Source organism: Fundulus heteroclitus, chromosome 4 (genome assembly GCF_011125445.2).
Source record: "Fundulus heteroclitus isolate FHET01 chromosome 4, MU-UCD_Fhet_4.1, whole genome shotgun sequence".
Lineage (NCBI taxonomy): Eukaryota > Metazoa > Chordata > Actinopteri > Cyprinodontiformes > Fundulidae > Fundulus > Fundulus heteroclitus.
This window is the reverse complement of record NC_046364.1, coordinates 28564779-28590510: the sequence shown is the minus strand read 5'-3', so window position 1 is coordinate 28590510 and position 25732 is coordinate 28564779. Positions and strand designations below refer to the sequence as shown.

Genomic DNA, 25732 nt, shown 5'->3' with positions numbered 1-25732 from the left:
TCTACATGGCTGCTTGTCCACAATCCCCCCCTCTGCTTTCTGTATGGCAGATGCCGTGCTCGCTCTTCCACTATGCATGGCAAGTTACCACTTTCAAAATGCAGAACAATTGAAAAAAAGAAAAGGTTTTGACACCTTTTGGGAGTATAACATGTATATAATATATCTGTTGTGCACTGGTGAGGCCTGAGGCCGTGTTAATGTTAAAACTGAGTACCAAAGGGCCTGCTCAGGGGCGGTCAGCTTTGTCGCTTCGCCCAAAAATGGTCAGATCAGAAAGACGGTTGACTTTCTACCTAATTCATACCTAATTCAACATGGCCGTCGTCCAGTTATTTAACAGCTAATATCTGGCTGTGTTACTGCGTCACGGGCAGAACGTCAAGAAACTATGTTATTGTCAAAACTTGCCTGTTTTCTTCCGCTCTCCATATATGTACCTATGTCTCTGTCTCCAAAGTCAAAATAACATTAATGCATATATAGAAAACACAAATCTAACTTTAGTAATCAATATATTGTTTTAGCTACAGTGCTGTAATTGTATGCAGTTTGTTTTAAACAAAACACTATACACATTTTCACTTTAAATCTGTGTGTTAATATTGTGAAACTATGGTCCAGTTTTCCTTTTGGTTGCAGGAATGCGCTGTTAAATATGCAGACCGCATAAACGGGCAGCTGTGAGAGGAAAGCAGACCCACCTATTATGAGCCCCTCACTTCCCTTAAGTGTTTGTGTCTGCATCCCCCACAGCCAAGGCTCTGGGTTTATGTAGGATAAGGCACAGACTAATGCATTGCTGCCACACACTGACCTGTTTTTGCACAATGTCCATCAGCTGACTGAAAGAAGGTTACAACTTGTTTCCCCTCACAGACAAGAAAGAAAAGCTTGGCTGTTGTTGAGAAACATATCTGGTTGCAAAAAAGCACGGTTAGTCAATGCTTGGACTAACCATGTTCTGCCCATCACTCTCATTCAGGCAACACTGCTTTAATAAAACGTATGAATTAGATGTCAGCACTATAACCAAAGTCAAATTGCTTGTTTGTGCATGCAGACATGGCCAAATACAGATGATTCTGATAAGCTGCTGAATGCAGGTTAACTACTTGAGCAGATGGTCCACCAAATGAACCAACTACAGTCTGCTTGTTATTTTGTTACTTTAATGTAGAATACATAATGAAAAAAGTTATTCTGCAGATGACTAAATTTAGCCCTTATCCTATCTTTTTGCTAAAGTCCATCGACAAAAATCGAATTCACAAGAAGAAAACTTAACAGATGATAATAATAGATATTTAGCTAGTTTCTGATTTAAATGAGAGCAAGTAAATCATTCTGAGTGGATGCAAAGACGCTGTGGTATTTTTACTGAACATTATCATACTCACACTAGTCCAAGCTGAGTACCATGTGGACATTAGACGTCAGTCTGAAAGCTGAAAACTATTTGAGATCAGAAAAGGCTGACCCAGAGTAATCTTAGGCCTCATCCAGACGAAGCCGGGTTTGGCTGCATCCGATAAACTATTCGGCTCCGTGTGGATGTAGCCTTAATCATCCCTCGTTTGTATCCTGATCTTACCGACTCTCATCTCAGTCTAGGCCACACTTGTGACTCCAACAAAAAGCTGCGGTTGTGGTTTACAGAAGGTGAACAACAAACAAACTTTGCCAGGCGACTCCCTCCTTGTGTGTCACTGATGTAACAAGGCTGCCCCAGCCTGAGGCCGTGATCCTCGTCATTTATGCACCATCACAGGGTGTGCTCGGTGACCCTACCTGAAACTCTCTGTTTCCCTCCACATCCCTCCTCCTGCTCGGGCCTCAGCTTAGCCACAGGTATCCCGTTGCTTGGACAATGACTTCCCTGGGAGGTAATTCATGCCCGCACATACAAAAAGTCACAACACAGTTTTCGGTTCTCTAGCAGCAACATCACTTTTTTCCCTTCTACTGAGTTTTAGATCTACTGCAAAAAAATATAGATCGGGGTAGCGAAGCAACACACAGATCTTGACTGCTGAAATTGTCTTTTTTTTTTTGGACGTCAGCTGAAAGAGAATAGCATAAAACGAAAAGTTTCTGCCATCATGACCTCATCTTAGACTTTGGATTCCCACCTGCAGTTTATCTGATTGCCACGTGAGGACTAATGTAACGTTACAAGGTTCATAAATGTAGAGGTCACAGGGAAGCAGCACCATGATAATTTTGTTTCCATAAACAAGATAAGGACATGCGACTACACCCTGTTTAATTCAGGTTAGATCTTGATCACTGTGAATTGCTTTTCAAAAATGAAAAAGGGCGTACTAAATAATAAAAGCTGCATGGGGAGGAAGGCCTCATTCCCTCCTACTTGTTAACCATTCAGAGTACAATGCAGAGAAAAGGCCTCCTTACATTTTTCTTGAGTTTTTGCTTTTTTTGCCACATTCAAATGTTTCAAACAAACTTTAATTTCAGACAAAGATAGCCTGAGTAAAGCCAAATTGCAGTCTTCAAATGATGATTTCATTTATTAAGGGGGAACAAAAGCCGTCCGACCCAACCTGGTCCTGTTTGAGAAAGTAAAAGCCTTCTAAAGCTGATAATTGGTGGAGCCAAAATGGGTGGTAATGGCTGCCATCAAGAGGTTGAGATAAGCGGCAATTCTCCTTTGCAGAATTGTTTTTTGCTTCAGTGTGAGCAGCCTGTTTGAGGTCATTTAACACCAGCTCAATCTGATTTAGTCCAGACCTTCACTGGAACCTCCCAAAACCTTCAGTTTTTGAGCTATTCAGAGATCTTGTACCATTGTCTTGCTGCCTAACCTGAGTGTGTTTAGGCTTTAGACCAAAAGCCATTCTCCGTCAGGATTCTCTGCAGGAAAGCAGATTTCATGCTTACATATGCTTACAGCATTTTGTGGTGCTTTTCTAATGTTTTTTTAGCCTATTTCAGGTGTTTAGGCAAGTTTTATGTCAGTGATTTATTCATTCCGCAGGTCTAACATGAAGCAGGTTGTTTCTAGAGGCTAAAGAAATGGATCCAAATAATAAACAATTACTATTTCACACAAGGCCAGGTGGGTTTGAATAGCCTTTTTCTGTAATAAATGAAATTATTTGAAAACTAGACTGCCTTCTGCACTTACTCAGGTTACCTATTAAATTTATTTTGACGATCTGAAACATTTCCATGTGACAAAAACAAAAAACAAACAAAAAGAAAGATATCTGTAAGGGGGAAAATTACTTTTCCACGGGTGTGTATTTTAAAACTGTCTGAAGCATCTGCTGAATATGCAAACCATAACCCCAGCTTGGTATGGCATGGATATCAGTACAGAGGAACCTGATCTTGCTAAAAGAAACACATGGCAGATGCATAAGAGAGGGACAGGACAATGGAGAAGAAGAAAACAGACATTTTATACCTGCTTCAACTTGATAATAGAATAGACTGTTTAATAGGGTAGAAGCGTTGTAGCTGATCATACTCCCCCATACAGCATGCTATCATTTTAGCAGCAACAACCTAAGTTAAAAGTTATTATAGCCAGTTTATTTGCTAAGACAAACCATAAAAATGTCCTTATTTTCTTTTTTATGTCTATTAGTGCAGGAGGGTGTGGCTCACAGCGATCCTGGTTGTAGACAAAGAACAATTAACAATTGTAAATATTAAACAGGATTGCGATGACAAATAGGAGAAAAATGCCAAAACTGAGTGCGACAGACTCTATTCACCGTCCCATCACCCCTGATAAGCTTCTCTGTTCCTGCTGGGGAAAAGCATGATGCTTAAAGAAGGTGATGGTCCATCACCGTGTTTCAAAGTAAGGAGAACGTGTTTAGACTGATGTGCAGCTTTATTTTATCACAGCATGTGGCGTTTGGAGCAACCTCTCCATCGACTTTTCCTTGTCCCATATATGGCGTGTCGCAAAGGGCAGATGGCACTCATGGTTTTCTGTCAGCAGTGACTTTCTTCATGTAGGTTTTGTGTAAAGGCCAGATTTGTAGATTGCGTAACTAAAGGTTGTCCAGCAGATTCTCCCACCTGAGCTGTGAATCTCTGCAGCTCCTCAAGAGTTACCATGGGCCATAGCTGCTTCTCTGATAAATGCACTTCTTGCCAAGCCGGTCAGTTTTAGACAATAGTTTGTAGCTGAGCTGTATTCAAGAACTGAACAGTGCTCTGTGAGATGTTCAAAGCTTGGGATATTGTTTTATGAAGCTAACCCTCTCTGACCTGGGCCGGTGCCTATCTCCAGTGGTCCATGGACAATAGCCGAGGTATAACCAGGACAGATCGGCAATTAAATTACACACTGTTAATAGGATAACACTGTATCATGTTGCAGTGTTACTACTTTGCAGTCCTGTAAACTACTTAAGAAAACAATGTGTGAAGTTCTCGCCAAGTTGCGCTGTGTTAAAATCCATTTCTAAAGGAGCAGATGGGAGAGCTCGCGGCTGAATAGAGGGCATCACTTTGAGTCGGGCCCAAGGAATATGGAGGACGAACGCTATATAAGTGGCTATTATTAAAGATGAGCTACTTGGACCCTATTTAAGATGAAGATGGACAGGAAATCCCAAACTCCCAAACCTGCTGCCAGTACCTTAAAAGAAACATATCTTTCTCCTGCAGCAGCACAGCAGAAATCTGCAGTGTTCATCACATACATATGAACTGAATGCTGATTTATGCCAGTAAGCAAATTCCCCCTAAATCATAATAAAAAAAAAGTTGTGGTTTCCTTTCTTGCCTGCTTGATATTCTTGTGAAAACTCTTTTCAAATAAGCAAAAGTTCTGTTTTGGCAGAATTTGATCATAACAGATTAACACACTTTACAGGCCCTCGTCTAAGAAAAGTTAATGTAGTTATTAAAGTTTTCCAAAATGCTAACATCCCAGGGTCCAGACCAGGAAGCCTAGCTGTAGCTTAACACGCCTCTCTGCAGCTTCTGTACTGTTACCCACCCATTACCCCAGAGAGACAGTGTCCTGTCCATGGCTAAAATCAAATAGATTAAAAATTGATCAAAAGGAGCAAATCATGAATATCACAAGGAAATTGATACTGCTGAACCCAAACCAAAAATTAAAACAATAAATGTTGTTTATTGTACATAAGATATCTCTCTTTAAAGACAGTTATTTAATCTTTCTGATAATCAGAATGATTTAGGCATTGGCTGCTGGCAGACATCAAGATGTATTTCTCTCACTCAGCTGAGTTCTCCTACAGTTCACCAATTTGGCATTATTTGTTGTTATTTTAATTTTTAACTTTGTGTTTTCTCTGTCTTTTTTCTCTTTTTAGTAGGTACACCTGGTCTGGCGTTCTGTTAGCTGTGACATCATCCCGGGAGGCAGATCATCTGCTTTTACTATATAACATAGAAAGGATTCCTGATTCAATGTGTGCTTCTGTGCTTTTTTTTTGTCTCTGCTCTGTCTTCTCTAACCCCCAGTCGGATGAGGCAGATGACCTGAGCCCGGTTCTGCTGGAGGTTTTCCTCCCTGTTAAAGGGGAGTTTTCCTCTCGACTGTCGCTTCATGCTTGCTCAGTATGAGGGATTGCTGCAAAGCCATCAACAATGCAGACGACTGTCCACTGTGGCTCTACGCACTTTCAGGAGGAGTGAATGCTGCTTGTTAAGACTTGATGCAAGCTGCTGGGTTTCCTTAGATAGAAAACGTTTTGACCAATCTGTCTGGATTATTTGATTGAATTTGACTTTGTAAAGTGCCTAGAGATGGCGTGTTGTGAAGCGGTGCTATATAAATAAGAGATTTATATAGCGCTGCAATAAAACTGAATTGAATTAAAGTTATATAGACACTTTATATGCTTATAAAAAGACCAAAAACGATTTGATCATGATAAAATAAGGTTATATACACCAAGCCTCTACCATGATAATGTTTTGATGGTACTGTTTGTGGAAAGCGTTCAGAAAAACATTGCATGCAACCAGAGTGAGCTACAGACGTATTAAAAAAAAGTGAATTAACGTGGCTATGCACCCTTAAATAAAATGGGCAAAATAAATTGTACATTTTAACACAATATTTTGTGGAATTTATTGTGATAACAAAAGAAGTGATGATTAAGAAAGTACTTATAACTTCTTTTTAGTGTGTTTCAGTGAGTGTTTTTGGGCACCTGAATATCAAATCAGTCAAAGCGCCAAAAACACAAACGATGCTCTTATAAAACAGCCAATTAAAAAAACTGCACACGTGCATTTCATCATTTTTTTTAATGTATTGTTATACATTTATACTCCCATCAAACCAACAGTGGACAAAATAGTAACAATAACATTGGAACTTATTGCTTTTACAATAAATCTAAATTCTTATCATGATAAGAATGTTTTAACAATTACTATAAATTATAGAATACATGCCAATCCCTAGAGTGGTGTTTACAATATAAATTTTTAACCTCCAGAAAATTCCTGTTGTGGCCTTACTCAGATTACTTCAACATAAGACCCTAGTTGAACCCTTCCTTAGCACAGGCCCTTACTGAGCAAAAATTAGGACAAACTTTAAGCAGAGTTTTTTTTTCACCGATGGACCAAATGGCAGTCGCAGCTTGTGGACAAACTGTCGGAAAGCCCGAGCAGGCCTGCGACAGATGGTCAGAGTGAACGGGTGACTTTTTGACAATGTTTGGCAGCGTTTGGAAAAGCACAATCAGCACAAAGACACACAAAGAGACGGGGAAAAACCTTGGGCTGTTTGCAGTTTCACAACAGGCATAAAAATTTAACGCTCGCAGCAGATCGAGTCACAGTGGCCGGCACGCACATGCACGCTGCAACAGCCGAACACTCCCTGGTGTAATAAGGAGATTTTAAGGACTTTTCTACACGCCATTTTACTTATTTTGTCACCTGATCTTAGCTTTCCATCCATGTCAGCTTCGCCTCCACTCTCCCTTGCGGACAAACCCAAAGATAAACATTACCTTCCTAATCCCCACGCAATCACTCTTTTGCTTTTCTCTTTGTCCTGTCGGCTCTTTGCAATTAGGCAAATGGGTCATTAATTAATCGCTGCAGGCAACAGGACACACAAGGAGTTAATCAGACTGGATGGATGGACTGCTGGGAAAGATGGCGATACGCATACACAACCTTGCAAATGCAAACTATTGACATTTCAGAGAAGTGAGCCTCCAGTAAGATGTGCATGAATAAAATTTCACCAAATGGCAGAGGCTGATAAATAAAAAAGCAGCTTGATTATTGATTCCTGTTGTCAAACTGTGCTGAGTGGCAGCTTTTACCAGGTGGAAATTTAGCTTTAATCCTCGCCTCAGGCCATGAGTATTCATTGTAAAGAGGAGATATTTTCTTGCTCCTGATGGTACTCAGCTCAGCTGTTGAGTGTTAAAGCGAAACCATGCTGACAAATCATCTACATGAAGCGTATACAAATAAGAGACTATTGATAGAAACAGCAAGAGAGGATGACTATAGGCTGCATTTTTACTTTTCAAAGTACAGTGCAGGCCTGGAGAGGGGAGGGGGGTAACCAAATGTCTTTAACAACATCACCAGGGGCACAATTATTGGTATCCCTGCTGTCAATATGACTTTGCCATATGCCAACAATTTGTCCTCTCCTATAAAATTGTACAAGGTTGGAGCTACGTTGACCATTTGTTTCTGAGCAATTTTAACAGATTGTCCCAAGTTAAATGTTCTTTTCTGTGCTCTTTTAGTCTCATCTCACCCAACTGGTTTTCTACAGGATTTCCACGTGGGGACTTTGGGTGCATGGAAGAAGGTTGATTGTGTGTTGGTTTGGGTCATAATCTTGTTGAAAGACTCAATGATGAAACATTTTGAGTTTATTTGTTTATTTAAAATGTCCAGGTAAGAGTTTACTTTAGATTAATACATATTTAATTAACAAGGAATGTCCTGTGGATATACAATATCAATGCTACCAGGGAGTTCCACGTCCCATTCCACGTCGGGAATGGGACGTGGAATGTCACCTCTCTGGTGGGGAAGGAGCCTGAGCTTGTGCGCGAGGTTGAAAGGTTCCGACTAGAGATAGTCGGACTCACCTCGATGCACCGCTCTGGCTCCGGAACCAGTCTCCTTGAGAGGGGCTGGACATTCTTCCACTCTGGAGTTGCCCATGGTGAGAGGCGCCGAGCTGGGGTTGGCATACTTGTTGCCCCCATCTCGGTGGCTGCACGTTGGGGTTTTCCCCGGTGAACGAGAGGGTGGCCTCCCTCCGCATTCGTGTGGGGGGACGGGTTCTGACTGTTGTTTGCGCTTATGCGCCAAACAGCAGTTCAGATTACCCACCCTTTTTGGAGTCCTTGGAAGGGGTACTGGAGAGTGCCCCTCCTGGGGACTCCCTCGTTTTGCTGGGGGACTTCAACGCTCACGTGGGCAATGACAGTGGGACCTGGAGGGGCGTGGTTGGGAGGAATGGCCCACCTGATCTGAACTCGAGTGGTGTTTTGTTGTTGGACTTCTGTGCTCGTCATGGATTGTCCATCACAAACACCATGTTCAAGCATAAGGGTGTCCATATGTGCTCTTGGCACCAGGACACCCTAGGTCGCAGTTCAATGATCGACTTTGTTGTCGTTTCATCTGACCTGCGGCCGCATGTCTTGGACACTCGGGTGAAGAGAGGGGCGGAGCTCTCCACCGACCACTACCTGGTGGTGAGTTGGCTCCGATGGCGGGGGAGGAAGCCGGTCCGACCGGGCAGGCCCAAACGCACTGTGAGGGTTTGCTGGGAACGTCTGGCGGAGTCCCCTGTGAGGCGGAGCTTTAACTCCCACCTCCGGGAGAACTTTAAACACGTCCCGAGGGAGGCGGGGGACATTGAGTCTGAATGGACCATGTTCCACGCCTCTATTGCTGAGGCGGCTAGTCGGAGCTGTGGCCGCAAGGTTGTCGGTGCATGTCGTGGCGGCAACCCTCGAACCCGCTGGTGGACACCAGCGGTGAGGGAAGCCGTCAAGCTGAAGAAGGAGTCCTACCGGGCTTTTTTGGCCTGTGGGACTCCGGAAGCAGCTGATGTGTACCGGCAGTCGAAGCGGCAGGCGGCTCGGCTGGTCGCCGAGGCAAAAACTGGGGCGTGGGAAGAGTTCGGAGAGGCCATGGAGAAAGACTTCCGTACGGCTTCGAAGCGATTCTGGTCCACTATCCGGCGTCTCAGGAGGGGGAAGCAGTGCAGCACCAACACTGTTTACAGTGGGGGTGGTGTGCTGCTGACCTCGACTCGGGACGTCGTGCGTCGGTGGGCGGAATACTTCGAAGACCTCCTTAATCCCACCAACACGTCTTCCATTGAGGAAGCAGAGCCTGGGGACTCTGGGTCGGGTTCTCCCATCTCTGGTGCTGAGGTTGCCGAGGTTGTTAAAAAGCTCCTCGGTGGCAAGGCTCCGGGGGTGGATGAGATTCGCCCTGAGTACCTTAGGGCTCTGGATGTTGTGGGGCTGTGTTGGTTAACGGGGCTCTGCAACATTGCGTGGACATCGGGGGCAGTTCCCCTGGATTGGCAGACTGGGGTGGTGGTCCCCCTATTTAAAAAGGGGGACCGGAGGGTGTGTTCCAACTACAGATGAATCACACTCTTAAGCCTCCCTGGTAAGGTCTATTCAGGGGTTCTGGAAAGGAGGGTCCGTCGGATAGTCGAATCTCGGATTCAGGAAGAGCAGTGTGGTTTTCGTCCTGGCCGTGGAACACTGGACCAGCTCTACACCCTCAGCAGGATTCTGGAGGGGGCATGGGAGTTTGCCCAACCAGTCTACATGTGTTTTGTGGATCTGGAGAAGGCATTCGACCGTGTCCCCCGGGGGATCCTGTGGGGGGTACTCCGGGAGTATGGAGTACCGGACCCTTTAATAAGGGCTGTCAGGTCTCTGTACGACCGGTGTCAGAGTCTGGTCCGCATTGCCGGCAGTAAGTCGGACTCGTTTCCGGTGAGAGTTGGACTCCGCCAAGGCTGCCCTTTGTCACCGATTCTGTTCATAACTTTTATGGACAGAATTTCTAGGCGCAGCCAAGGTGTTGAGGGGATCCGCTTTGGTGGCCTTAGGATTGCGTCTCTGCTATTCGCGGATGACGTGGTCCTATTGGCTTCATCAGGGCGTGATCTACAGCTCTCACTGGAGCGGTTCGCAGCCGAGTGCGAAGCGGCCGGGATGAAAATCAGTGCCTCCAAATCCGAGACCATGGTCTTGAACCGGAAAAGGGTAGAGTGCCTTCTCCGGGTTGGGGAGAATGTCCTGCCCCTAGTGGAGGAGTTCAAGTATCTTGGGGTCTTGTTCACGAATGAGGGGAAGATGGAACGGGAGATCGACAGGCGGATTGGTGCAGCGTCTGCTGTGAAGCGGGTGCTGTACCGATCCGTTGTGGTGAAGAGAGAGCTGAGCCAAAAGGCGAAGCTCTCGATTTACCGGTCGATCTACGTTCCTACCCTCATCTATGGTCACGAGCTTTGGGTCGTGACCGAAAGAACGAGATCCCGGATACAAGCGGCTGAAATGAGTTTTCTCCGTAGTGTGTCTGGGCTCTCCCTTAGAGATAGGGTGAGGAGCTCAGTCATCCGGGGAGGACTCAGAGTAGAGCCGCTGCTCCTCCACGTCGAGAGGAGCCAGTTGAGGTGGCTTGGGCATCTGGTCAGGATGCCTCCTGGACGCCTCCCTGGAGAGGTGTTCCGGGCACGTCCCACCGGGAGGAGGCCCAGGGGAAGACCTAGGACACGCTGGAGGGACTATGTCTCCCGGCTGGCCTGGGAACGCCTTGGGATTCCTCCTGAGGAGCTGGCCCAAGTGGCTGGGGAGAGGGACGTCTGGGCCTCCCTACTGAAGCTGCTACCCCCGCGACCCGACCCCGGATAAGCGGAAGACAATGGACGGACGGACGGACAGGGAGTTCCAGTCGAGATGAATGACAAAAGTTTAATGCAGGAACATCTCAGCAAATTGGAATATGCGTTCCAAAGACCCTTGTTTGTCAGACTCAAGGTACCTTTTAAAAATAACAACCTTATCATTAAGCCCACATTTCTGAATTAAACAGGTTTTTATCGGTGTCATGTAATATTTTAGTCTAGGAAATTAAATAACATTGACACTGATGATGTTTTAATTATCTATGAGCATAGAGTCCTCATCATTAAGTAAATTAGAGGCTTGAAAACACCAGTGTGTGTAATATCCATAATCCACATATTTTTCACTGACTGAATTGAATTTCTGAAAAAATGAACTATTCGATATTCAATTTATTGAGCTGTGCCTGTACATAAACAGAAAAGGAGCAGGACGCCGCTCTCTGAATGTAACCTTGTTGGAAAGACTGGTTATTTATTGGGTTGGGTATCAATATGGAAGTTTGTGGGTCAAAAAAGAAGATTAGGTTTTAATAAAGAAAAACAATATCCCATCTGTACAGTAGTAGTAGTATTGATCCAGTATCGTGTTCTGCAATATCTGGGTCATCACAAACGTAGTGATAAGTTCAGAAATATATTTGAAGAAATTTGTGGAAAACTGAAAGTTTGTCACAACTCCAAATATGTTTTACTAAAAATGTGTAAAAGAAATAAATCAATGTTTCAGAACAGCAAGTCCAAATTGGTGTTTCCAATCTAGTGGAAATCCAACAACACTTTCTGGGCTTATGTGAGAAAACCCACCAGTGTCACAGATTCAAACCTGTCCTTAGCAGGAAGAGAAAGTGTTGTGGTTATGCGGTGTTGTATCAGCCCTATCCACAGTGTGCCATGTTTACTGCACCTATAAAGCTTTGTTAGGAATTTATACTTTCTGTGCCAGATAGGGATGATGAGCGATAAGATGCTTTCAAAGCCTTCTCAAGCAGCGTGTTGTTGTAACAAACTGAGATTTAGCCTTTTTTATTCTCGCCACTGTGAGCTTTCTAGGTGGCGGCAGAGCTGTCGACGCAACAGTCCAAGTCATCAAAGATGGAACCGTCAGTAACTTGGCGCTAAAACCTTTTTCCAGCGAAGCCTCGCTGACGCTAAGCGGGGTGTGCACACTGCAAAGCTTCCCGAATTCTGTGAATCATCTTTTTCGTTTTCCTCCTGTTCAGGGAGAAACTGTTTTCATAGCACCACATGACCTGGCTGCAGCTTCACTTCCTCTCTCCTCTACCAGTCATTATTCTCTGGGATGAGACCCGCTGCTGTCAGAGCGTCGGCTGGGCACTGAAGCCAGGGCAGCCAGGTGAACAACAACAGGAAGGCAATTCATATGATCTAACTTAAGTTTTCTGACGTTTAAAATGGTTTAAGCCTGGTCGTGCTCTCTGTGTTGTATATTAAAACTTTGTTTGAAGTGCTGGAAAAATATAAAGGTGACAAAATGCAAAAACAGCGCAAATCTACAAGGTGGAAGATATTATTGCGCTCTAGTGTCCTATACGGTCTGAAGATCGCTGAGATCCAAGTTGTGCTGAAACTTAAACTACAACAGGCTTTGATAAAATAGCACCACAAAGTTGCAATTATATTTCTCCAGTAGATGGCAGGATTGTAATCTCTGGACTCTTATCTAACAGGATTTACCAGGTGAAATTAAAGAGCAACAATAAGGAGGGCAAGCAGACAAACTAGAGACGAGGGGCCAGTTCTTTACCCCCTACAACGCGGTTTAGTCACCCTGCGACAGAACTTCCTTCCATTGAGCCAAAAGGGGAAGAGGGGTCCTTTCCTCTAACATCCTCCGATGCGCTTTGACCCCACACGGCTGCCCTTTTGCTGTCAGCAGGAAAGAAATGGCGTTGCAGGGCGAGCCGGGAAACATGTCAAAGGACAGGGCATTAGCGGGAAGCAACAACAATGACACAGGAAAAGATTTGCTCTGTCCGGTGCACTCAGCAGTATCTGTTCTGCCGGAGGGAAAACAATGGGAAGGAAGGGCTTAAAACATCAAGTGGAGTCTCAAAGTTTCCCTCCTGGACAAACCTGAAATTCTGCACCTGTGGTGGGCTCGTCAAAACACATGCACGGACGGCACCAGCAGCGAAGCCAGAGTTTACCCAACAATGTGGGCAAAAAGATTTGTGGGGCAGGTTTTTTTAACTTTGTTTCTGCGCATTTGCACTTCATTACAGAGCTAATGAAAAAGAGGTTTGTTCTGCCTGTGATTTACCAGTTTATCCCAGCAGAATATAAACGTTTTGGGGTTTGCAAACCGCTCCTTGCATGACAAAAATGCATCCATTGATTTCATACTGCACTTTTGTAATCTAATTTCTCTGCCTCGTTTAGATAATTACTAAGACAGCCGGGGACAAGAGAGGCTGAGACAAGACCTACTGTAATCTAATTAGGAAGAATGTCTTCTTGCTCTGCCCCAGCAGCGCAGCAGAAAGAGCGACCGCACGCCAAGGCAGACAGAAAGTGTGTAGAGAGAAGAGAAAAGAGAGTGTGTGTACAGAGAGAAGATGAAGACCAGCACAGCTCCATTAAACTCCAAATTAAATTAAGTTTTCTATTTTTATTACACACGGTTTGATTATTTTTGTGCATTCTGACAAGGAAATCCCCTCACATCCCCGAAGAGCGAAAATAAGCCCAGGCCAGAGTGAATGCATTGCAAATACTGCCATGTTCCACCAGGTGGTGCTGCAGGACAACCACAAATAATCACCGTCACACGGAAGGAAGGCCTAAAATGGAAACCCAATGTTTGTATTTACTCATAAAACACTGCTCCACTTTCTGTTTGTCATTCAGCTGCAGATGTCCATCCAAGTTTATTTGTTGACACTTAAAACATCTCATGTGCTGTAAAAGAGCAGGTAGGCTACAGACTAGTTAATTCCAGTATTTTGGCCCTTATCAAGGAACTGAAGGTCAAGTTTTGGAATTAAGGCACAGCCACCAACCAGTGTGGCATTAAATGAAAACCTTCTGACTCAATTTTCTCCTTAACAACGGCAATAAATCAGAGGAGCGACACTGCTGAGCGGAGCGCGCCTCTAAACTCTGAGCTGGCCAGTTGTTTCGAGCCCAGCCAGTTAGTTCTGTATCGATTCTCTGTCTGGATGTTGTGCCACTATAACCATCTAACCTGAGAGCATAGCGCTCAGCAGAGATACGCAATCCAGTGCACGCTGGCCATCTAAAAGGAGGAAGGAACGCCACGAGAGGCGAGACCCACATCTGTGTTTGGGACCGCAATGTTGTCACAGGAAACATCGTTATTCTGCCTGCTGCCGCCTCAACTCCTCTCACCCCGTGTTTCTCTGCACAGGTACCGCTGAAATGAATCAGCGTCCGACTTGTACCAACAGGCTCCGAGGAACAGACTGTACTATTTGAAATAAAAAATAAAAAAAGATTGTGCCATGCAACATTTGCGAGGAATTTGTAAGACGATTAGTCTGTAGAGAAGCACAGACGAATCGGCAGGAGATCAGAATCAACCGAATTTCTCTGCTCTGTTCGGTGACTGGCAGGTCACATGCCTCAAACTGTAAAAAAAATTTCACTTATTTACTAAAGACATCAGTACCGATAGCCCAATATTTTCAGGAAACCCACCAAACAACAGCATTGTGCTTTCTTTTTAAGTTCATGAACAAGGATAATCCTATTATTCCTTCATTCTGTGTTTTTCTCAAAACTACTGAATATTAAAGAACTTGCAGCATATCTTTCTCCTACTTGAATATTATAGTACTGTTTTGGAGAATGTGAAGTCGACATTGACCAGGAAATGCCTGATCGATGCATCTCTAATCTAATCTTTATGGTTTCTTCTTCATGTTTCTCGATTTTTCTCCCTTATCTTCTTCTAATAAAACTTAATACCCAGAGACATCTATAAAACATCTACCTGCTCACTTTATATTCGCACTTGAGCTACTGTCTGCTGTAATTATACAGTCATATAGTACTGTGCAAAAGTTTCAAACTATTATACCGGGCTTACAAGACTAATTTGATTATTTTTGTTTAATATGGCCTTAATTAAAAGTTTACCAGGCTTTCTTAAGATCTTTCAAAATGTTTAGACTTTAAGTATCTTCTTTTTTTTTTTTTACTAAGTTTATATCCAGTCTAGTCATGATCATATTTTTGTGTGAGTAATGTATGCTTAAAAAAAAACAAGAGAAGTGGAGGACAAAAGAGGAAGTGCAGCGATAAAAAAAAAAGATCTACAGCACATGAACCTCATCTGAAAGTCATGTGCTTGAGAAATCCATCATAGCTCTGACAAAGCACCTGATAGCTGCGTCACCCTGCACTTCATCCTTTACTGTACGCTAACTCTTAAGCAGTAAGGGGAGGAAAAACTGCCAATGTTTAAATGAATATATTTTGCAAAACCATAATAAAGTCTGCAGAAATGGTAATGAAGGTCACCTTAAAATAATCCAGTGAATACGACTCCCTGGAAGCAGAATACAAAGAAACAAGGGGATGACTAAAGGCTGTTTCATGGTACTTTACGTGGGCACAACTCAAAACCTTTAAAAGAAAAGTAGTTTGAAGAGTCCACACCACTCATCCTAAAGTTCTTTAATAAAAAATTTTTAACAAGGTCCATTAGAGGATTAGTTGTGGGTGTACTCCGAAACTCGACAGGAAGCTCGTGAAAACTTTCCAACACTTCTAACAGCTATGCAGCTGCATATCGGTACCTGTTTGGTCAGGCCCCCCTACTTATGCGCTAAGGTGGTTATCCAGCTCCTGGAATCTGCGCCCATCTGGGGGGAGGTAATTATTGCTTCACTGCTCTCCAACAGGTTCAACCCACAACTCGCTGCATAAGGACAGACGGAACCACACGCACACCTTTTACACACAAATTCATGCAAACATCTGCTGTTTAGAGTCAGCCTCATTTTGAGGGATTTATTGAATTCTAATAAACATCAATGTGATTTAATACAGAAGTAATATATATATTTATTTTTTTTAAGATTCAATTTAAGACTCCTGGAATCTGTAAAACACCGATGGAAATAAATCAGCAATAGAAAAGGGCTATTAGGTACCATTTTCAGCACATCCTTACCAGTTTAAGGAAGAAAACAGATCCATCACTTACAGCGAAACATGCCTAATGTTGGATTTATAAAATATCCTTTAAGTTAACCATATAACAGCTCAATGAGAGGTAGACCAGATGAACCAAAATAAAGCTCTAAAAAGTCAAATGAAAACCAGGAAGACAGAGGATTTGTCCTTGGAAATCTGTTCTTTAGACGTGGAAGACTACACAAACAGTTTGCATCATCTTATCATATTAACAAAAATAACTTTATACATTTCAAAGAGATCTAAATATACATAATTGAAAGAACAGTAATGCATTATGTCCCCACTGTCCAAGAAAACAATTTTACAAATTCATCAGAAGTCTCAATGACATTCATTTCACTGCCATATAATGGATAAGCCAGTTCCAGCAAGAGAGTTTCTAAAGCTGCACAGTCCTTCAGGTGATTTTATTCGGTCATGGCCGTACAACGTGAACCTTCCTGTTGTTCCAGTTAAAGGTGTGGTCTTGAGGGCGTGTGTGTGCGAAAAAGAAAAAAAAAAGCCCTGCAGCTCAAATGAAAATGGAAAAATTCAATCCAGTTTTAACACAGAGACAGAAAGAAAGTGGAATCATCTAAATTGTCGTTGATGAACAGACATTTGATTTCCTCTTAAGGAATCTGTGAAAAGCTACAGAGAGTGACTTGAGCTACAGGAAGAAATTTGGCCCCAGCAGCATACAGATATTCAAATCCCCCTCCTGCACTTTCAGTCCATCAACAGTGCCGTCTGCGCTGGCTATGCAAAACGGAAAAGTGACTCTGGTGTCACTCTGAAACTTGCTGGTTTCCTTCATCGTCTAAAGACAAATCTGCTAAAAATCCATCGCATTCTAACCAAGATAATAAGATGACAGAAACTTAATTACAAACAGTTCATTCTTAACTTGAATTATTCGAGTTGTTTTAATTTTATTTCAACATATGTCTGGATTGGGAGATCGTTTTGTCTGATCAGAACCTTGCGTCCGCTTGTCCTGGCTCAGCATGAAGGGTTTAGAGTTGTTATTGTTCGTTGTTTTGTTCCCGCTGCTGTTCATCCTCTAGCAGCCTCTGAGTCCTCCTCAAAGGCCCGGTTGTCATAGTGATGCTGCTGTTGCTCTGCTTCGGGGCTCATGGGCGCGTTCAGTGGGACATCATACAGGGTGTCTGCTCCTGCCACCGTGATCACAGTGACCTCTGGTGGAGAACTCGGTGACACGTCGACTTTGACGTCTTCCTCGACTCCCAGGGCCTTCAGGATGTCACACTTGCACATGGGGCAGGTCCTCCTCTCCAGCAGCCAGGGTTCGATGCAGGTTTTGTGGAAGATGTGGTCGCAGGTTAGCACCGTCACCACCTCGCCCACCTTGTACGACTCAATGCAGATGGCACACACGGAGTCGGAGTCGGTGAGCTTGTCCCCTCGTTTCAGCGTGCGCACCTCCAGGCGCCCGATGGCCTTTTTGGCCTCCGACTTCAGCCTCTTCTCAGCGCGCCTGTGCCGACCCAGGCTGTACAGACGGTTTGCCGAGATGAACACGAAGTAGGCAATGGAGGCGGCTGTCACGATGAAGAAGGCAAGGGAAAGAAAGTACAGCCAGTACGTGTCCATCCACGGCCCGTGGGGACTGCCCACATTAATGAACATTCGGACAACGGTCCCGTTTTTCACTGACCTGGCGATCTCTGTGCCCTGAATGTTGCCAATCATGATGGCCACAGTCTCCTTTGCGTCAGAGTGGGACATGTGAGTGGTGCCGTTTCCACTGCCATCCACGTTGTACACAACCACCCCGGCTGCTCCCTGGCGATGGGCAGCGTTGATCTTCTCGCTGAAGGTGCAGTTGCCCCTTTTCACCAGCGCGATCCAGTCAGTGGAGTTGGAGATCTGGCCGTATATCGCTCCTGAGCCACAGCCGGTGGGATCCCCTTTGGGAAGAACCACTAAGCCCGAGGCTTTTTCCAGAGGAGAGCTACGGCCGTAAATCCCACACTCGCAGTATTTTGCCATGGTGTCATTGTTGCTGAGAGAATAGTGTGTTTCCACCAAGGCTGTCCAAAACACAAAGGCAGCGGAGCGGGGCACAAGTCCCGACAAACACAGCAAAATCAACAGCAGCGACTGTTGTGGCTTCTCACCCATGGTAACTCTCTTCCTCCAACAACGCGAAGTAGTAATCTTCTTTTAAAACTCCTTTTTTATTAGTCCCAGTTCTTGTTTTGCTTTAAGTCACAGCGATCCGGACGCAGCTACAGTTTCAGCCAACCTGCTGTCTCTGGTAATATGATCCTCTGGTAACATAACACAAGCCCTGCGTCAGCCACTCACCTCTCGTTATCTTCCTGAACCTTGAACACTGAGCAATCCGCACAGAGGGCAGGGTGGTGCTATTCAACAAGTAGGAAGAAAAAAAAAAAGCGCACAGTCAGAGCTGAGCTGTTGGTGAGAGGACTGATGTTCTATATAAAAGGGCGTGATAAGTGGGTCGATAAGGAGAAATTCATAGATCAGTAACTCAGAGCAAAACATTGAGACTAATAAAAGCTCCTGACGAGCTTTTGTAATGATGAGCAAAGCAACTCGACCAGTTCTTCAAGACCGGCTTGCTTCCTTCCCCTTTCTCGCTGAACAGGCTCATTGTTATGTAAAGCAAACTGACAAGTACAGCAACTATTTACCCCATGGCAGAGCCAGATACAGCTGGTGTTCACTTAACATTTGATATAACTCCCCGTTCTGTCAAATGACAAAAATCGTACCGCTTCATAAATGGCTCTAAGTTAATGGGACAAATAAAGGCTCGACACACAGGTGATAGCTGAGATGGAACCGGGCATTGTTGAGTTTCCATTGTATCTGCTTACACACACACACAAGTGAAAGCACACAGACACTGTGAGAGAGACGCGCACAGAGGCTTCCAGTGACAGACGAGATGGAGAGGTTTCCTGCCAAGCTGATACTGTACCTCAGCCCCCCCAACAAGCACACAAACCACAGAATGCAGCAGGTCTGAATAACTTGCTTATAATAAAACATGACCGCTGCAAAATAAAAAAAAGTCATGCATATATTATTTGTGCAACTGTAACTTAAAGGTTTTGATAACAGAAACTATGTTGATGTTATGACCCTCACATTCCTAACATTTTGACCAATCAGAGAGCAGGTTACTCCGTACAATGGATGGATTCAGCCATGTTTGTTTCTCCAGATGAACTTCTGCCCTTTTGTGTGGCTCTAGATGACAGCATTTAAGATTGTCGCCTCACTTTGTGTTGAAACACTCACATCTGTCATTTTTTATGGTCTGAACTAGAGCAATAAACTGTTGCACAAGATGAGGGTTATGGCCTATACCGAGAACAACTTCAGGTGATAAGGATCCCTGGCAAAGGAGTGGTTTCCATGTCCAAATATTTAAGGACATTTCAGTAGTTAAAGCGACCCACTGCAAATGGGTCCAAGAACAGCACGCGCTGAGATAGAGCAAAGATAGCAGAAATTCCTCTGGGTTAAAAAATCAAGTGAAGAAAGGGCCGTGTTTGAGAGAAGAAATAAGAGGAATCAGATCTTTTCTAAGTCGCAAGCTTGTTTAAATAGTGTCCACACACAGAAACCAAAACTAGTCCCTCCATTTACAGACAACTGGTACAATTGGCCCATCGACTGAGCAGACTGGACATTCAGAAACCTGTGAAAAACTGAAACCCACACAAAGGCATGTGGACATTAGCACACCGGGTCCAGCTACTTAAATTTACAAACATACTTACATAAAGGCCAAAGGTGGGTTTCAAAAGTCTACATATGTCCAGTATGCTCGGTTTTTATAATAAATGATTCTACTGTTATCATTGTAAATAATTTCAGATCTTTTTTTCCCCATTAATGTGACGCAACCCCTGTAGAATTCAACTGAAAAGCAATATAAAAAGCGTAAAATGCAACAAGTGCCATAAACTGGTTGCAAAAGATTGTACACTCCTAAACTAATACTTTATTGAAGCACTGAAGCAGTCTATAAACATGTGACATCTTGGCATATTTATCAAAGTGTTTTCTAAATCTATCAGATTGTGATAAAATCTCACCTTTTCATGTGAACACACCCCCAGGTTTTCTGTCAGATTTACTTCTGGACTCGGCTAGTCCAGTTTCTTCTGGTGAAGCCATGTTATTGTTGACTTGGATGTATGATTGGACTCACAACTTCATTTTTCTAGCTCAGCTAGAAAGGCCTGAGGTGTGAACTGGTTGGTATGGAAACTGGTCATTTTTCTGCTTTGACTATAATCCCCTTTTCCAGTTTAAGAAAAGTAATCCCAGAGCATGATGCTGCCTCCACCATATTTTAGAGTATAGCTTTATTTAGTGATGCATAGTTTTGTTGTTTTTTATGCTAAACATGGTATCTTTTGGAATTGTACGGTTCAACAGTCACCCACACAAATTTGGCAAATTTTAGCCAGGACTGGATTATTTTCCCAGCAAGAAATAGCTTCTCAGTCCAAATATACAAAATATGCAGAAGAATGTTGTCACATGTACAGGACTGTCTCAGAAAATTTGAATATTGTGATAAAGTTCTTTATTTTCTGTAATGCAATTATAAAACATGAAATGTCATACATTCTGGATTCATTACAAATCAACTGAAATATCACAAGCCTTTTATTGTTTTAATATCGCTGATTATGGCGTACAGCTGAAGCAAACTCAAATATCCTATCTCAAAATATTAGAATATTTCCTCAGACCAAGTAAAAAAAAAATATAACAGCAAAACAAAATCAAACATTTGAAAATGTCCATTAATGCACTCAGTACTTGGTTGGGAATCATTTTGCACAGATTACTGCATTAATGCGGCGTGGCATGGAGGCAATCAGCCTGTGGCATTGCTGAGGTGTTATGGATGCCCAGGATGCTTCAATAGCGGCCTTTAGCTCATTTGCATTGTTGGCTCTGGTGTCTTTCAGCTTCTTCTTCACAATACCCCACAAATTCTCTATGGGGTTCAGGTCAGGGGAATTGGCAGGCCAATCAAGGACAGTAATGCCATGGTCAGTACACCAGTTACTGTGAGAATCTGATGTCGTCTCTTAACCACTACCATACTTGTGATTTAGTTTACTGAACCAAGCTGAGTGTTTTTCAAGGCTCAGGAAACCCTGCAGTGTTTCGAGTTAATTAGACGATTCAAGTGATTAGTTGAATAGCCTACTAGTATACTTTTTCACGATATTCTAATATTTTGAGATAGGATATTTGGGTTTCTTAAGCTGTAAGCCATAATCAGCAATATTAAAACAATAAAAGGCTTGCGATATTTCAGTTGATTTGTAATGAATCCAGAATGTATGACATTTCATGTTTTTTAATTGCATTACAGAAAATAAAGAACTTTATCACAATATTCTAATTTTCTGAGACAGTCCTGTAGAACACAAGTCGCTAGAATCTCCTTCCGCTCCTTCACAGTTACTTAATTTCTTAGGAGCCCAATAAACCTATTGTTATTGTCTTTTCATTATCTTTAGAGAAACAATTGAGCCTTACTGCAGGTTCATCAGATCTACTGTAATTCATGGTGTGAATTCAAGAAGAGCGAATGATGTAGTTAAATTAAAACAACGCTTGTGCAAAAGTATTTATTTAAGGGAGTGCACATTTAAGCAATGAGGTTATTGCAGCATTTAATTAATTTATTTATTAATTTATTTACAGCTGACTTGTATGGGCAATACATCACTTTAAAAGTGGAAAAAAAATGAAATAATTCATCATAGTCACAATCTTTTTAGGTCACACAACCTGACACTTTAACAGGGGCATGTAGACTTCTGGGAATCACTGTAAGTGAACCAATAACTCAAATGCACCAAATAATGTACATAAAATACTGGATGAGCTGTAGATAGTGTGTCAGCAGCAACCAAAGCGACATTACCGTTCAACCCCACTAAGGGGCGCCATTGACTTATGGATGTTTGTGAGCAGACCTTAATGCGTAACCGCTCTGTTTGGATACACCACCACCCCGTCATCACAACAAAAGAAGCGCAAATATGACGCAAACAAACATGCTTATAAAGTTTTTTTTAAGTTATTTCTTTAATATTATGTTTGCTGATTTTATTATGGCCAACACAGTGTCTGCTCCTGCAGGGCTAACCATGCGTAATGTGGCATGGAAGCAAACAAAGCATAGGAACAACTCACCGACTGGTTTTGCGGATTAGTGCATGAGTCCAGTCGACCTTCTCTTCAGCTGATAGTACCAGCGGTCTGAACCGAGAGATCCAGAACCTGCTGGCTGCTCAAACTGGGGGTGACCTGACTTAGGCATGTCCAAACAACCCTCCTGTCCACCAGACTCTAAACACACCCCCTCTTCTGGCACAACACTGGCAGTGACATATTAATGTTAGGAGTTTAATTGTTTTATCAGTACGCTGGCTTTGTAGGATACATTCTCATTATATGTCAAGATAAATCCACTTGCCGTTGATATGAGGACCATAAATAATTATTTTTATCCTCATGTTTATGGCTTTATGAGGAACTCTGATCTGTGGCGGCGTTGCTCCCAAAGCCTCAGCTCCAGCCAATTTCATTGTAATTCTGTCACCACTGGAAAAATAACACGTTTCCGCCCGTTTAAGAAGCGATGGGGCTGTGCGCAAGCCTGCTTGTGATGAATTACACCCTCTGATGCGCCTCAGGGGTCCGTTCAAGTCAAGTGGAATGACTCGCAACTCGTGATCGCCCCCTCACTCTCTCTGTAGTACCACCAGACCTTAAAGGATGCTTCCCCCCCTTTTAGAAATCTCTCTGGGCAGCTTGTAGTTTAGTGTAGAGGTAGATTTTGCAAACAGGTTCAGCCCTCTTTAAATCTCTGCAAACCAGTTAGACTAATGGGACACATGATTTTTTGGAAAACTGGTTGATTTCCGTTTATTTTATTTATCTGTCAAATGATTATGGATAAAGTTCCAGCAGTGCAGAAAAAAAGGAGAAAGGATTTCATACCTTACTTTTTGGGCTTTGTCCTTTTTCTGTATGCCTCTGTTCATCTTGTGTCATTTACAGCAAAAACCGCTCAGGAAAACCACTCTGTCAGGGTTCGCCGGGCTCTTGGTAAGCACATACAAGTATCCTGATTTGTGCGAGGGATTAGGGTTTTGTTTTCTAATCAACAAAAGAAGCTTTGTTTATCAAACCCAAAGTAATGAAGAAGGGGGAAAAATCAGAAAGGCATGAGCATAAAGGCTGGGCTTATGTCTTATTGAGATGATGGGGTTTCAATTGTTTGGCTAAATCTAAAATTTGTCATGTTTTGAAATCAGTTGAACGTTTCTTTCAGGCTTTGTGAAATACTTTTTAACTAAATATATGTTTCTGATACATATACTTCTTTAACCAACTTATGAAATGTGATTTGATCAGCCTTTGGAGACCGGAATGTGATATTATGCTGTCGCTTGTTGTTGGTAAAGAAAAGACTCAATGGAAATGTAACATCTAGGTCTACTTTAAACTGTTTACTGATAAAAGTTGTGAAGCACAAGTTAAAAAAAAAAGGCATATAAAAAAAGCTAAGGAATATCCTCATAACGACACATAGTCTTGAGAAAAGGATGCCAACAGAAAAAAAGTAAAAAATGTGAATTAAAAAGAGGTGATGTCTGGAGGTAATCTGTCAACTACTTTGCTAAAGAAACAGTTACATTAAACAGTAATATTTCCATAAATTTAAAGTATACGCTGCACACCAGCAATGACACTCTTTGAATCTTTGGTATATGTGCACGTAAAGAAAAAACATAAAACTTCAATCCACTTTGAAGCTTATTCTTGCTTTCTTGTGTAGACAGGATATTATGAAAGATGATTTATCAGGCAGGCAACTTTATATGTATATGTCGTGTGTATACACATACACAGCGCCGCTAAAAAGTGGTTAGTGGTCACACCCCTGTTAAAAGTCCAGTTTTTGACACTGTAATAAATCATTTAAAAAGTTTTACAGCTTACATCATATTTTAGAATTCGAGTGCAAGGCTAATACATTAATCAGAGGAAAAAATATGAAAAATGAAAATCTGGAATATCTGGCTGCATAAATTAAAAGTAATGGTTTGTTAAAGTTGGATTCGGTTGCAGCACTGATTGTCCTTGAGCTCACGCCTAAGCCCAGCCATTCTGTGGCATTTTCCTGACCTTTGCATTCCAGCTAAAGCTGTAGATTGCAAAGAGATTTCAAAGGATCAACGTTTATCATTGCACAAATGACTATGGAGAAAGGTTCAGTCTTGCCTTTTTCATTTTTAAGTGACCTTGAGTGCTGTGAATGATGCCTTTAAATAAAATGTAATAAATTAAATTGTATTATGAAGCATTATATATTTGACCACAAGGACATTGCAAAAGGGACACTGCAGATACTGGACAATTGATTTGTATTTCTTTCTCACATATTTGTTCGTTTTTCAGTAACATTGCAACTGACAGATTCTATATTTTGTGTGGCAAAAGATTTGAAATAATTTAAATCACTTTTACATCAGAACAGCTTGGAAGTTATGTGTACACTTTTGAAACGCTGGAAACAAGATTTCATTATCAGAGGTGGTCAACCCTGCCTCCACCCTTAAACACAATGCCTTTTATATTAACTTATTTCTTTATCAAATGACACAACTGTCAACAAATCTTAAATATGCAAATCAAAGCCTTTAATTTAAAAGGATGTAATCCTACAACCAATGCTCATCACAAACTTTAAATGTTCTTTAAATCCAGCAGATTTCTGTGTAATAACTAAGCTCTAGCTTTTATAGCGTTAGTCTACAGATCACATTTTAAATTTAACATAAGAAAAATATGAGACATAACAAAACATAAGGGTTGTACAAAGATTTAATTATGAATAAAAATTAGTCAGGAATTTCATTTGGAACAGAGTAACTTATGTCAATAATTCAGACAACATTGTCAGATTCTCCACGCTGCCTACGAGTTGTTTGATCAGACAGATTTTCTCAGCGATAACACGTAATCAGTGTGTTTGTTTCCGGATGTTTTTAGAGAATGACTCAGAATGCATCGCACCACAAGCCTCTGAGTTTCCTGATGGTTTCTTCACGGTGCAGGAGAGGAAGGACGGGGGCCTGGTCATTTATTTCATGCTCATATTCTACATGTTTCTGGCTGTTTCCATAGTCTGTGATGATTACTTTCCTGCCATCTTTAGAAGTAATAAGTGAACGTAAGCTCCATAAACATCTTGTGTAATATTTTTGTGTTAAAGGTGTGCTAAGTTCCGTTTGTGTTATTATGTTGTTATATAACTTTATATTACTTGTATTTGATTTAATAAGGAATCGAGAGTCCATAAATAAATTTTTTTAACAATTTAAAGGATTTACTATTTGCTCCCTGCTAAATTATTCAATTAAATTCAATTCACAACACGCCAACTCTAGACTCAACTTTAGAAAGTCGAATTAAATCAAATCATCTGTTAAAAAGGTTTCCTATCTAAGGAAACCCAGCAGATTGCATCAAGTCTTAACAAGAAGCATTTACTCCTCCTGAAAGAACGTAGAGCCCACAGTGGACAGTCATCTGCATTATCGATGGCTTTGCAGCAATCCCTCATACTGA

At 42.4% G+C, this 25732-nt stretch overlaps 1 protein-coding gene across 1 annotated transcript; it reads right to left on the bottom strand.

Moving 5' to 3' along the window:
- Positions 1-15918: 15918 nt before the first annotated feature.
- LOC105936357 (E3 ubiquitin-protein ligase RNF128) lies at positions 15919-18568 on the bottom strand. The gene has a single exon (XM_012877148.3). The coding sequence runs from the start codon at positions 18200-18202 to the stop codon at positions 17114-17116; it is 1089 nt and encodes a 362-aa protein (XP_012732602.2). The 5' UTR covers positions 18203-18568; the 3' UTR covers positions 15919-17113.
- Between the last annotated feature and the right edge of the window lie 7164 nt (positions 18569-25732).